The 13,136-nt window shown below is 40.3% G+C and overlaps 1 protein-coding gene across 1 annotated transcript; it reads left to right on the top strand.

Moving 5' to 3' along the window:
* Positions 1 to 7,170: 7,170 nt before the first annotated feature.
* CCN2 (cellular communication network factor 2) lies at positions 7,171 to 11,703 on the top strand. Its single transcript, XM_083379953.1, has 5 exons — positions 7,171 to 7,485; positions 7,633 to 7,852; positions 8,677 to 8,934; positions 9,075 to 9,286; positions 10,347 to 11,703. The coding sequence occupies exons 1-5, from the start codon at positions 7,435 to 7,437 to the stop codon at positions 10,641 to 10,643; spliced, it is 1,038 nt and encodes a 345-aa protein (XP_083236079.1). The 5' UTR covers positions 7,171 to 7,434; the 3' UTR covers positions 10,644 to 11,703.
* Positions 11,704 to 13,136: the final 1,433 nt, after the last annotated feature.

Raw genomic sequence — 13,136 nt, 5'->3', positions numbered from 1 at the left:
AGGTTGCCTACCCCTGCCCTATACCAAATGCCTGCCCAGTCTCTTCTTGAATACGTCCAGTAATGGAACACACCCTCTTTTTCTTCTTTTCTCAATTTCTATTCCTTCTTCTCTGTGTACAATCTAACATAATTCACCCAAAATTTCTCGCCTTCCTCTTCCCTTTCAAAGAAATGTTGGATTGTTTGTTGCACTCAAATGATCCAGAGCAGCCTCAGGACGCTAAGTTCTCAGGACATATGCTCCTATTAGACTTATTTTGGAATAATTTAGGATGAAGAGTTGTATTTGTCACGCTCAGGATTAATTTGATTTTAAATGGAAGAGTTCCCAGTAATCATACAGGGAAACGTGAACTGTGGGTTGTTGGTGTTCTCTAGCAAAATGGGTCAATTCACATGTAATGTTATCCTGTAGTCAGGAGAAAGTCTCACAGAGTTCATTAAAGCCTTCTATAGCAAAGGGCAACCTGATAACCTCTAGACCAGGGGTAGGCAACCTTGGCTCTTTTATGACTCGTGGACTTCAACTCCCACAATTCCTGAGCCAGCCATGCTGCCTCAGGAATTCTGGGAGTTGAAGTCCACGAGTCATAAAAGAGCCAAGGTTGCCTACCCCTGCTCTAGACCTTTTGATCCTGACAATCTTTTGCCATTGTGAGTGATAGCTGGACCTGATAGGAAATGGACCAATATATAGGGAGGGTAGGAAGATGGTGTGCAGTATTTAATCCAACATTTCAGTTATCTAACTCAGGAGGGTCCAAATCTGGCAACTTTAAAATCTGTGGACTTCAACTCCCAGAATTCCTCAGCCAGCATAAATATAAAACTATTGTGCTAGTTTTTATTTATGAAATTTTAAATTATTTTTCATTCTTCCTTCAGCCACTAAAATATGCTATTAAATGTACAGTAAAAAGAAGCAAATCTATATAAAATCTACATAAATCCATACAGCAGTTATTTAATCAGTGTTTAATGATTTCATCCATCTGCTTCAAGGCAAGTGGTCAAAGCTTTAAAATTACTTTATCATTTGTCAACGCTCATTTTGTCTTCCCCTTCAGGTTTGGATAATGGTCACAGGCCATTTTAAATTGCTTTGCTTTCAGTCTCCTCAACTCAGTCATTTCTGATTCGATGACATGTATAATACAAACTATCCTTCTCTCTCCAACTATTTTCTACCATATTTGGGCATTTTAAAGAATCATTCTATTTACCTGGTTGCGTTTTCATTTTCGTAAGCATGTTGTACATAGTTTGGTGTGTCCATTATTGACTCAGAAGTGGGTAAATGCAGCCTTTTCTTGCAGGCATCCAAGTAAACAGAGGTTTTGGAAAGACTCGTGAATTTAGAAATGTGTATAGGCTACCATAGCAGCTTTTTACTGGATTTTTACAAAAGAGGATTTTTTTTCCCCATTAAGGAGAGTTCTTAGAAAAAAAATCAGTGTGGTGTCGGAAAGGGGCTATGCCCATGTTATGTTTCAATGGGGAAAGAGGTGGCAAGTGGCAAGTTTAATTCATTGCAAACTTCTCCTATGATGGGGAATTTGAATGGAAATAATGGCAAACAGGCCCGATATTACAGGGCAGCATATTTTAAAAGGCCTAACTAGTAACCATATATTCTGTACCTCAAAATTCTCTATTGAGCCTAAACGTATTACAACAATTGAGCCCAAAGTTTTTGTTGCTAAGCGAGACAGTTGTTAAGTGAGTTTTGCTCCATTTCACAATCTTTCTTGCCAAAGTTGCTAAGTGAATCACTACAGTTAATAAATTAGTAACGCAGTTGTTATGTGAATCTGGCTTCCCCATTGACTTTGCTTGTCAGGGTGCAAAAGGCGATCCCATCAACCCGAGACACTACAACTGTCATAAATGTGAGACAGTTGTCAAGCATCCAACTTTTTGATCACCTGACCTTGTGTGAAAAACAGCCATAAGTCGCTTTTTTCAGTGCCGTTGTAACTTTGGTCACTAAAGAAACTGTTGTAAATCGAGGACTACCAGTATGCATTTGCAAGTCACCTTTCTCAATAAAAATGCCACAGTCTCTTGTCTTTAATGTAGAAGCTCTCTGAGCTCAACCTGTCCAGCACTCCCATCAACTGCTTCAGAAAATCATGCTTACTAATTGGATCCAGACCCAATTTCATGCGAAAGAGCCAAGAGCTAATTGGAGCAAGCACCCTCCCCATTAATTCTTTGGAACAGCCTTCTCATGAAAGCCACATTTCTAAGCTCAGAAGAAAAAAAGCAGCTTTCCTGGGTATTGGATCAAATTGCAGGGCCAGCCCAAATCTGAGGGGGGAAAAAAGGGTGGCAGCCTTTGGCAGCAGATTTGAATGTCATTAAAGGGCAACTCATTGTTACTTATTGCATTTATTATTACTATGTTTTTACTGCCAGGTATGGGGAAATGCAGTTATGGGATTTTCTGCCTCATTTGCCAAAATAACTTGGCTGGCTTTCGGTGGAACTATATTTCCCAAATTGTGGACGGGGCTGGTTTTGTAGGCCAATTTGATCATCGGCCATATTTTTTTTTTACAAAAATGGACCTGTGTTGTTATAATTCTGCCTTTTCTTCTACCAAGAAGTTCAGAGCTGGACCCAGGATCTTGCAAGCAAACTGCTCTTCCCCTGGGCAACTCGGCTGTCCGATTTGGAGAAGAGAAAGCAAAACCAGGGTAGAGTGGTAGGGAACATTGTTTTCAAACTCAAAGAGCACATAGAAGAGTCCTGCCTTATTTGAACAGAAGACAATCTCTCTGTTTGGCCCCAGGCAAATGACATCTTCAGACGTTCAGGCCACACCAGGACAAAGGATGTACCCAGAGGTCTGGCATGCAAATGCTCTGATGCAAAAGCATTGCCTTAAAGCAGGTGCACTTAATATCCACTTCCCAGACCCCTCCCCAATTATCTACTTAATTGTTGTTTTTTACTAAGGGAGAAAGGAAAATATTACCACATATATGGGAAAATAGGCAAATGAACTGCATTTAATTAGCTATATTGAAATGAAATATAACTCAAATCGAATGTGGGACTGTCTAGACCTAGTTGCATCTCTTCCCAATTTTTCAAGGATGTTCCAAGTTTTCTATGCAAAAACTAATTGCAGACTTTTGCCTGAAAAAAAAATGTCATTGTCCTTAAAGGCCCTGGGGACATGTTTTCACCTGATTCAAGTCGAAATGATAACTAAATTAAGAGGCTTATTCATTTCTGGGTGGAATGTAAAGATCAGGGGGTTTTTTTACCTATAAAGCCCTATGAGGCTTGGCATTGAAATACTGTTAGAAGTGTCCACTGTACGTATATACTGCCGGCATCCTTTAATGGTCTCCCAAATGGATGAGATGAAGGAGTCTCTGAGGAATGCTTTTAGTAGCAGTCCCCCATATTATGGAATCTCTCGGGTTCCCTCATGGCTGGCTTTTCAGAAGTTGATAAAACGAAGTTATTCCGGAGTGGAGTGAATGGCAACCACCGTGGCATATTTTTGTTTTATCTTGACTTTAGTTATTTTTTAACAATGTGTTATGCATTTTTATTAAACCACTGTAAGTTTATTTCTAGGTCCAAGGGCACAGAAAAAAAATAAACAAATGAATAAATGAACTGTGAAGAGTATTTCTCTCTATTTTTTCAATGTATAAGCCACCTTAATAGCTTAAGTGACTCTAGGCAGTGCATAATGTTAAAACAATAAGACAAGGAGAAAAGCAGTAATAAACAACAGAAACAATTCATTATAGTAACTTCTCAAAAAAGGAATAATGGGTTCATTACCCAGACTGTCATTCAATTTCTTTTACCAGGGCATTTTACATATGTGCTTATACCTACCACCACATGTAGCAAAGGGTAGTTTGCTAATTGACTACCCAACACCAAAACATCCCTGGGTGCCTTCCAAAAGTTAAAAACAAACAACCTTATATAGGTTAAACTGAGATAAAGTGTACAGATAGCTCTCGTCTACAATCATTTGTTTAGTTACTGTTCTGGAAAAAGTGACTTAACAACTATTCCTTGCACTTACAATCATTGCTGCATTCCCAAAGTCATGTGATCAAAATTTGGGCACTTGGCAACTGGCATGGATTGCCATTTGTGACAGCTTCTGACAGGCAAAGTCAATTTGGGAAGCTGGATTTGCTCAATGGTTGCATGATTCACTTATGGCAGGGGTGGAATTCACTACATGCTCTTGAATTTGAAAACAAATGCAGCGATTCATTTAACAACCATGACAACACAGGTCGTAAAGTTGGACACAACTCACTTAACCACCACATTGTTTGGGAACTGAAATCCTAGTCTCAGTTGTTGTCATAAGTTGAGGACTACCAATTTAAAGGCAGAATTCACTTCCAAGTTGTCCACTCACTGCAACTCTTAGATTAGAGGCTATGGATACAGCTTTCTGGACTCAGCTGAAGCCCCAGCTGTGAGCTGCTTCAGGGAAACGGGTCATTTTTGCTCAGGTTACCCCGCCTCCATGGCGGGTTGCAGATCACGTCTGATAAAACTCCTCTGAGGAAGGAAGATTATTATGTAAAAATAAAGGCAGGCAGAGACATAATACCTCATTTCAATAAATAGTATCATCTTTTTTTTAAAAAAAGCTGTGGAACTATTGAGGAAAGACAACGTGTTTAAGGAGAAAAAAAATGGTAGGGTGTGTTGCTTACGAAGGATGAGTTCATACCCAATGGGAAAAGCAGAGCACATCTTCCGTGCTTCTGTCTCGCTGTAACGTGCCAAGTATTTTAGAGCATGTAGCTTCTTTCCCTCTCCCTCCCTCCTTTTCTCTCTCTCTCTCTCTCTCTCTCTCTCTCTCTCTCTCTCTCTCTCTCTCTCTCTCTCTCTCTCTCTCTCTCTCTCTCTCTCTCTCTCTCTCTCTCTCTCTCAACAGAAAGTAGTTATTAGGGAAAATATTCCAGTATGATTCAGTGGCCTAATCCTGCAAGCTAGGCATTGTACAATACACAATTCTGGGTGATCATATAATAAGAAATGCCACAAATAAACTTCTTTCTACAGAAAAGTACCTAGGTGTCCAGGGTGGGCTGGGGGGAGGGAAGTAGTTAACTATCAGGAGTCTGCAAAGAAATTAGCAGAAAGCTTTCCACCACTGTTATTTCTAGAACCTTATGCCTTGGGTCTTTTAGTCTTAATAAGAAAAAGGAAATAAAGAGTTCCCAGCTTTGCTCCTAGCAACCAAGTGGGCTACCAACTACCCACCCCCTCTTCTCCCCTTCCCCCTCTTGAATTCTCTGTTCTCACTCATGGCAAGAGAGGAATCAAGTAGCACTAGACACTGAGGGTGGTGATCACAAAGAACAACAATCCACCGATTAAAGCAAATGGAGCACCATCATTTACTCCACTAGGAAGGAAGAATACAAGCAGTGATTCTAAACCCCATTTATTATCTCCCAAGTAGTATTGTTAAGAGCCTGTGGGATATGATTAGATTTCTGCCGTCCAACTGATGTAACTATTCTTTAAAGAGTTTGATGAATGTTAGAGTATGCACAAGAAATAGTGAACATAAACTCATCATGCATTGTAGAGGACAGTCTCCTAAGTGCACTGCCCAAGTTTAGTTTGCAATACTTTCCAATGATTCAATTTCCAAGCCTGTCTTTCTCTCTTCTGTTTGTGTTTATGTGTGTGAGAGAGAGGTATGTGTATAATAAAACACTGCACATAAATATTTTAAAAAATCTGTTCTCATCCTTATGGGTGGTATGTGTCTTCCTCAATCTCGAGTCTGCCAGAGGCCTGGAAGTTTTTCTGGAGTATCTTAGCTGTTCCTAGCATAGCACCTTCGGGACAGAGAACTCCGATATGGTTCCTGGGATCTATTGGAGCCACTCTCCCAGCTTAGAAATCACAGCCCTGCATGCTCTTACCACACTGGGACTACTTTGGTCTATAAACATACATACGTAGGTGTGTGTGTGTGTGTGTGTGTGTGTGTGTGTGTGTGTGTGTATGAAAAGGGGTGCCTATTTATATATATATGAAAAGGGGTGCCTATTTGGAATATATATCTATATATCTTTTGTTTATGTATACACACACACACACACACACGTATGTATGTATGCATGTATGTATGTATGCATGCATGCATGTAAAGCACTATGAAGCAGTATATAAGTCTAAGTGTTATTGCTATTGCTATACAAAATTGTGGATACATATGGATCTCATCTCTCCACTGGGAAGCTCTTCCTCCAGATAGTTTGTTCTGAGAGCTTTTACAGAGGCAATTGCCTTCAAATTGAACAGGACAATATATAGGATTATTAGGTCCAAGATTGGATAATTAATCATTTTACCATATGGGGGGGATCTTCTTGTTTTTTTAAAAATGTGATTTTAGCATATTAAGAATCTTTTAGGGAGCAGGAAATCTTGTAGTTGGTCTTGTATTATAATCTGGTGGGGGAAAAATGAATGTGATTTTTGGAATATATTATTTTACATTTTTCCATTAACCTGGAAAAGAACTCCAATTTCAAAACAGATTTCACAGACTTTTTTTAAAAAAAAAAATCTTCTGGGTTTAACAGAGAAATGCCTTTTCAGAATGGATAATTGCTCAAATGAAATCTCTGGTCTTTAACAAAGTTCGTAATACTTTTCAAGAAATCATTTACCTCCTTTCCCTTTCTACCTGAAGTGTGATTTTAGTGGATTGTATGCCTCTTGAAAGTTAAGTTAGATTGATAGATGCCAGTTGTGGACAAGCTGAGTTTCTGAGGAATGCTGGTTCAGCCTTTGGAAGAGGGAAAAGAGAGAGTAATGATTCCAAAGGAGACATATTTTTAACTTCTATAAATCAAGACTGCGGTGATAGGAAGAATCTAAGCTGGAAGCCGGAGGGAAAGCTCTCTCTTCTTCCCCACCCCTCCCCTCCCCTCCACCCCAGTGAAAATACAGCGCCTTTTTTTGTGCGCTGAAGTGCGCCAGCTTTTTCAGACAGGAGGAATGCGGAGTGTCAAGGGGTCAGGATCAATCCGGTGTGACTTGACGAGGCAGGAAGGTAGAGAGGAATGCGAGGAATGTCGCTGTTTGTGTGGGACTCCATTCAGCCGATTGGCGCGTCCCGGACGCCTCAAGAGTATAAAAGCAGCCCCGCTGCCTGCTCGAGACTCAGACCAAACACCGCTCTCCTTCGAAAAGCAGAGAGAGAGAGAGAGAGAAAGGGGGAAGAGAAAGCGGCCCTTTCCCCAAAAGCCGAGCCGACCGAAGGGAAAACCTGCCCTCTCGCCGGCCAGCGAGATTTAAAAACCAAAAAAAGGACCTCATCTGACCAAAGAGATCCGCCCGGCTCCCAAACCAGCCGGCGACTTTTGCCGATCTCCCTTGCGCCGAAACGTTGCGAGGAAAAAGGAGGATGGCAGCCCGCACCCTCGTCTGGGTTTTCCTCGCCGCTCTACTTAGCTGGGTAAGTGGTCTTTTTTTGGGGGGAGACAGGTAGTCTGTCTCTCTGTCTGTCTGTCTCTCTCTCTCTCCTATTTCCTTACTCATCGGGCCCACCTGCTGGGGCGTTGTTTGACCCACCGTCTCGACCTCCCTCCTCTGTCTCCCCTAGGAAGCGGCCGGCCAAGAGTGCAGCGCCAAGTGCCAGTGCTCCACCGCGCCCCCCGAGTGCCCTCCCGGGGTAAGCCTGGTCCTGGACGGCTGCGGATGCTGCCGCGTCTGCGCCAAGCAGCTAGGCGACCTTTGCACCGAGCGGGATCCCTGCGATCCTCACAAAGGCCTCTTCTGCGACTTCGGCTCCCCGGCCAACCGCAAGATCGGCGTGTGCACCGGTGAGTAGCGAGCGGCCTTTTGTTCTGCTGCCCTGGCTTTCTTACCTTTGGGACGGGAGCGATTGGAATCGAGTGGGAAATGCCGAAAGGGCTGACTTTTTCTAGGGCGGGGGAGGGGGGGGGGAAATCTCGATCTCATCGGTTTTACGATGAGTGTGGACTTCAACTCCCAGAATTCTCTGGTAGGGAAGCCTACTTACTGCCTGTCTTAAAAGTTGCTGAAGTCGACAAACGCTGTTCTAGGGCTCCGCAAAGCCATGCTATTCTGGGAGCTTTCCTTTTATGGCTTAAGTGTATTTCGTTTTAAAAAGTGAGTCTGATTGGACAGTTTTCTCCCAAAGGCTTCTAGGAATATTCAGGATTACAACTCCCAGAAATTCTAGTTATGCTTTGAGAATCAGCCAGAGGTAATCTGGTGACACCCATTAATTAGACCAGGCTTCTCCAACCTTGGCAACTTTAAGACTCGTGGACTTCAACTCCCAGAATTCCTCAGCCAGCAAGAGGAATTCTGGGAGTTGAAGTCCACAAGTAAGTCTTAAGGAGGTCTCCAACCTATTATTAGAATAGTAGAAGTACTATATAAAAAAAAAAGTGGAATAGAATGTCTTGCCATAGTTTAGGAGGTTTTGTTCAGTGGGGAAAAGTTTACCCAAAATTTTACACTTCTAACACTTGCCTGTTATGAAAGGCAGAGGAGCTGAATATATAAACAAAACTGGAAGTCAGTCCTGTGTAGCCCTTCTCATGTACAGTTCTAGATTCTTGATAGCTCCATTACTACTACTGAGTATTTATGAGTGAATCCTGTTTTCTATTGGCAGCAAAGGACGGTGCTCCATGTATATTTGGAGGCATGGTGTATCGGAGTGGCCAGTCCTTCCAGAGTAGCTGCAAATACCAGTGCACTTGCCTGGATGGAGCTGTAGGCTGTGTGCCTCTCTGCAGCATGGATGTTCGTCTGCCCAGTCCTGACTGCCCATACCCACGCAGAGTAAAACTCCCAGGAAAATGCTGCGAGGAATGGGTGTGTGATGAGCCCAAGGACAAAGAACGCACAGCAGTTGGACCTGCTCTTGCTGGTGAGTCTACTTTCCATCATATTTCTTTGGAATGTTGCTGTTCTGATTTGAACTGCACGCACTACTTTTGTCATTCTGTTCTCATAACCACACTTGCTCGGTTTGATTCTTAATGCTTACTGTTTCCCTTTGCTTTTTAGCTTACAGACTAGAAGATACCTATGGACCTGACCCATCACTGATGCGTGCAAACTGTTTGGTCCAGACCACTGAATGGAGTGCCTGCTCAAAAACTTGTGGAATGGGAATCTCGACTAGAGTCACCAATGACAATGCCCACTGCAGGCTGGAGAAGCAAAGCAGGCTTTGCATGGTGAGACCATGCGAAGCAGATCTTGAGGAGAGTATCAAGGTAAATAATTCTCCATTTCTGCTGCTTACTTCTGTAAAAAAATGTTTCATAACCATTGCATTTAACATACTTTGGAAAATCTCTAATATGATCTAATTTTCAGCAAGTTGTAAAAATTGTTCAGCAAGTACGTCTGCAAAAAAAAAAGTTGCTTTTCCTCAGAGCGCTGAATTCCTCTTCTTTCTGCTCACCTGTTCCCTGTATCATAGCCCATATTGGGTTGATCTGCAAACTTCCTCTTATAGCATATCAATATGTGTAATTTTCCAAATTATGTTCTCTAAGCCTTGTTAATACTATAATTTCTCTTTTGTATTGGTAATGATGTAAAGTGTAAATGTAAATAATGAACAAAATTACTTATAGTGCAGCTTTAGATATCTACTGGTCCATTTATAAAATGCAAGATGTCTTGTTCCCAAGAAAAGAAAAATGGAATTGCAGCCTTAACTCTATTTCTATGGTTGCCCTTAAAAATTGCAAGATGAAAAATTGGGTTTCTATGAATAGTAATAAAAGTTTCCAGGAAACCAGGCATGAATGATCTTTTAAAAGTCCACTGAGGAAAATTAGACTTATAAATAAAGGCTACAAACAAGGCAAATTTAAGTATCTTTAGACTGTGGGAAAAATACGAATTTGTTTGACCATAAGACCTATATAAGACTAGCAAAAATATATCCTATAGATTGGGTGCTCAGTTTAACCAAACATAGAACCCATTGATAGCCTATATTAAAGATAAAGATAATAGTTTCCCCTGTCCAGTTGTGTCCAACTCTAGGGGACTTCAACTATGTCTGGATCAGGACAGACAGCTAATGTGTTTCAAGACTTTCAGGCTGTGTTTTCCATAACTTCTTGGTCATTAGCCTGTGCTTATTGGAATTGAAGTCCAAAACATCTGGAGGTTGATCTCCTCTAATCCAGGATTTACCCTAAAAAGTTAAGAAATTGGGAAAAATGTGAATGTTGGAAATATTGCATATGCTGGTGATCTCAATGGGAGCCTTGGTTATCTGATGTATCAATATAAGATTTATTTATTTTTTTCCAACAGAAAGGTAAAAAATGCATCCGCACACCCAAGATCTCTAAGCCTATCCAATTTGAGCTGTCTGGCTGTACCAGTGTAAAGACCTACCGAGCCAAATTTTGTGGTGTCTGCACCGATGGGCGTTGTTGCACCCCCCACAGGACAGCCACTCTCCCTGTGCAATTCAAATGTCCTGATGGTGAAGTCATCAAGAAGAGCATGATGTTTATCAAGACTTGTGCCTGCCACTATAACTGTCCTGGAGACAATGATATCTTTGAATCAGTCTACTACCGGAAGATGTATGGAGACATGGCATAAAACCCCACGAGAGATTTTTGAACTTGGCCCTCAACTTGAACTGATAATGGCATCTCATTTTGTTAAACATGATTCTATAGCACAAGTGATTTAAATGTCTGAAGTTATTTTTTAAAACAAAATTGTTCCATTTGACCTTAAGGTTAAATTACCTACTGACCCCAAACGTTGGTTTGAAGGAAGAATATTAATATGAATATAATGTTGATAATGATGAATAGTGAGAGATGATACATAAGTCATATTTCAGAATATACCGAGGAGAAGGATGAATAGAAATTAAGGGACATAGGCAGTCTTGAGAAACATTTTCAAAATGTGGTAGCATGTGTCCTATTTAATTGTGCAATCAAAAAAAGACCCCTTAGCAAAGTTATTGGCACGGGTTTTTGTGACAGTAACTGCTGGACTGGACATTTTTATCCAGCAGGTGCTAAGTAATTATGTTATTTGAAAAATGGCAATAATTCTGCCTTTAAAACTCTGATTCAGAGGATTTGTTCAAAAAGAATCTGAATTAGACTGGACAGCTTGTGGCAATCGTTTGCTTGTCACAGGCAACATTTTTTTACAAAAAAATGATAGTGTAATAGTGTAAATACTGTATGTGTTTATATGTGTGTGTTTGTGTTTGTATGTGTGTATATGTATATATATATTGTACAGTTATCTAACTTAATTTAAAGTTGTGTTGCCTTTTTTGTTAATGCTTTGATACATCAGTGTTAGCCTCTTTTTTATGATTCAAAGCTTGTCTGATCCACTGCATTCATTCAGCTCATAAAATAGAGTCTGTAATGGTAGTTTTGTTGAATTAGTAGGGGGAAAAATAAACTGAACTGGTGCTTTGATGAAGAAGATATACCAGTGTGCTATCCAACCATTTCATCAAACTAATGACAAAGTTTGATGAAAATTCTCTCTGTCTGAATTAGTATTCTCTGAAACAAAATTGAGTGCTCTCAAATTTTTCCACCTGGGAACAGTTTGTTACTTATTGAGAAATGTGACCAAAAGTTACATGTTTGCACCTTTTTAGAAGAAAAAAAAATAAAGTATTTTATTTTTTATATAAACTGGATTGTATTCACTTTCATTTTGTTGAGTCTTAACAGTTTTGGGATGTTTACACATCACTACTTCTCAGCTGGTGCTCCAGTGAGATATTTCTGTATCCTGGCATGACTGAGTCATGCGAGCAGGAGAATGTTTTGATAGAATGACTCCCCATACAAACTTGCAATCAGAACACGATACTAAAAATAAGCAACACTTCACCAACCTGCCTGTGAAAAGGATGAGGAAACGGTAGCCTCACAGATGCTTTTTCAACACAACACTCAGCATATTATGCAGTTCCTCAGTTGTAGGAGTTGTAGTTCACAACTTGCAAATCTAATTGAATTGAAAGTGGAGCTGCTTTTCTGTCCTATTCCCTAAAAAAAATCATTCTGAAACTTGTCTGGGTGACAAAATTCACGCACTCTTTATCTCCATAAAATATTCCTTAATTTCCATGGATGAAGTCATCTTCTTGCCTAGTGATGAGTTTGTGCTTTAGAATATAAATGCAGATGCACAGTAGAGGTATTTCAACTTTCTCTGTTTTCGGACAGTAGTAAACAATACTTATAAACTAGTTATCACCTTCATCTGGGATTCCTTACAGATGTTACTTTAATTGAAGCCAATTTAAATGGCAATTTCACTTTGCCCGAGTGTAAACCTTTTTGCATTTAGTAGAGCTTATTTCTAAATAGCCATGAATAAACTGTACTGCTTCTCATATTTACTTTGCTAGAATTAATATTGGCATAGTCAAAGCTGATTAAATTGCAATTCTTTGCAGACAGATTTTTTGCAATATTTCCCTCTGTCTCTAAGTGAACATGTTAACAGAAAGAGATGGTTCTTTATTCCCTACAACGGACTAAACTTTATAACTTTCAGTTTGCAGTGCCTTGTGTCCTAGCTGATGGAATTCAAGAGCATCCAGGAGTACTAGAAGTATTAGAAGAATCAACATTGGCTGGTGAAGAACTACCAAAGAAAGTCAGGTAGATCAAACTCTCAGTCAAGTGCACTGGAGCCCCATAGTCTTTAAAGAAAATGTATCATATGGCTTAATTTGCTGCAGCAATACTCGTGTACTTTGTACAGCATTCAAGAAATAGATGCCACATCATAATAAATATCTTCTGTTCCTTCATACCACTCATGTCAGGCTATGGAGCATCACTTTCTTGGAGAAAGGTCCTATATTTAGCCCACCAGGATCTTTAGATGAGTTGTGCTCAATTTTCTATTCCTTGATAATTAAGTTTTCCTGGAAAAGCAATATTCAGGGACAATTCATAGATCACTGTCTGTGGTGAAATCCCATTGCTATTTTGATGTGGTCCCAAGAAAGAGACTTATTAAAAGGAGCTGCATCTCACTAAAACTGCTGAAGAAATTCTTTTACGAGCCCAAAGACTGTATCTTTCAGACAGC

The sequence above is a fragment of the Vipera ursinii genome (assembly GCF_947247035.1).
Source record: "Vipera ursinii genome assembly, chromosome: 1".
Lineage (NCBI taxonomy): Eukaryota > Metazoa > Chordata > Lepidosauria > Squamata > Viperidae > Vipera > Vipera ursinii.
This window is presented reverse-complemented; position numbering and strand designations above follow the sequence as displayed.

What these genes read in the sequence shown, in the direction of transcription:
- CCN2 (XM_083379953.1), top strand. Translation starts at nt 7,435, where the DNA reads ATGGCAGCCCGCACCCTCGTCTGGGTTTTCCTCGCCGCTCTACTTAGC. An exon ending in CAAGATCGGCGTGTGCACCG is followed by an intron (nt 7,853 to 8,676) that starts GTGAGTAGCGAG and finishes TTCTATTGGCAG; the next exon opens with CAAAGGACGGTGCTCCATGT. An exon ending in AGTTGGACCTGCTCTTGCTG is followed by an intron (nt 8,935 to 9,074) that starts GTGAGTCTACTT and finishes TTTGCTTTTTAG; the next exon opens with CTTACAGACTAGAAGATACC.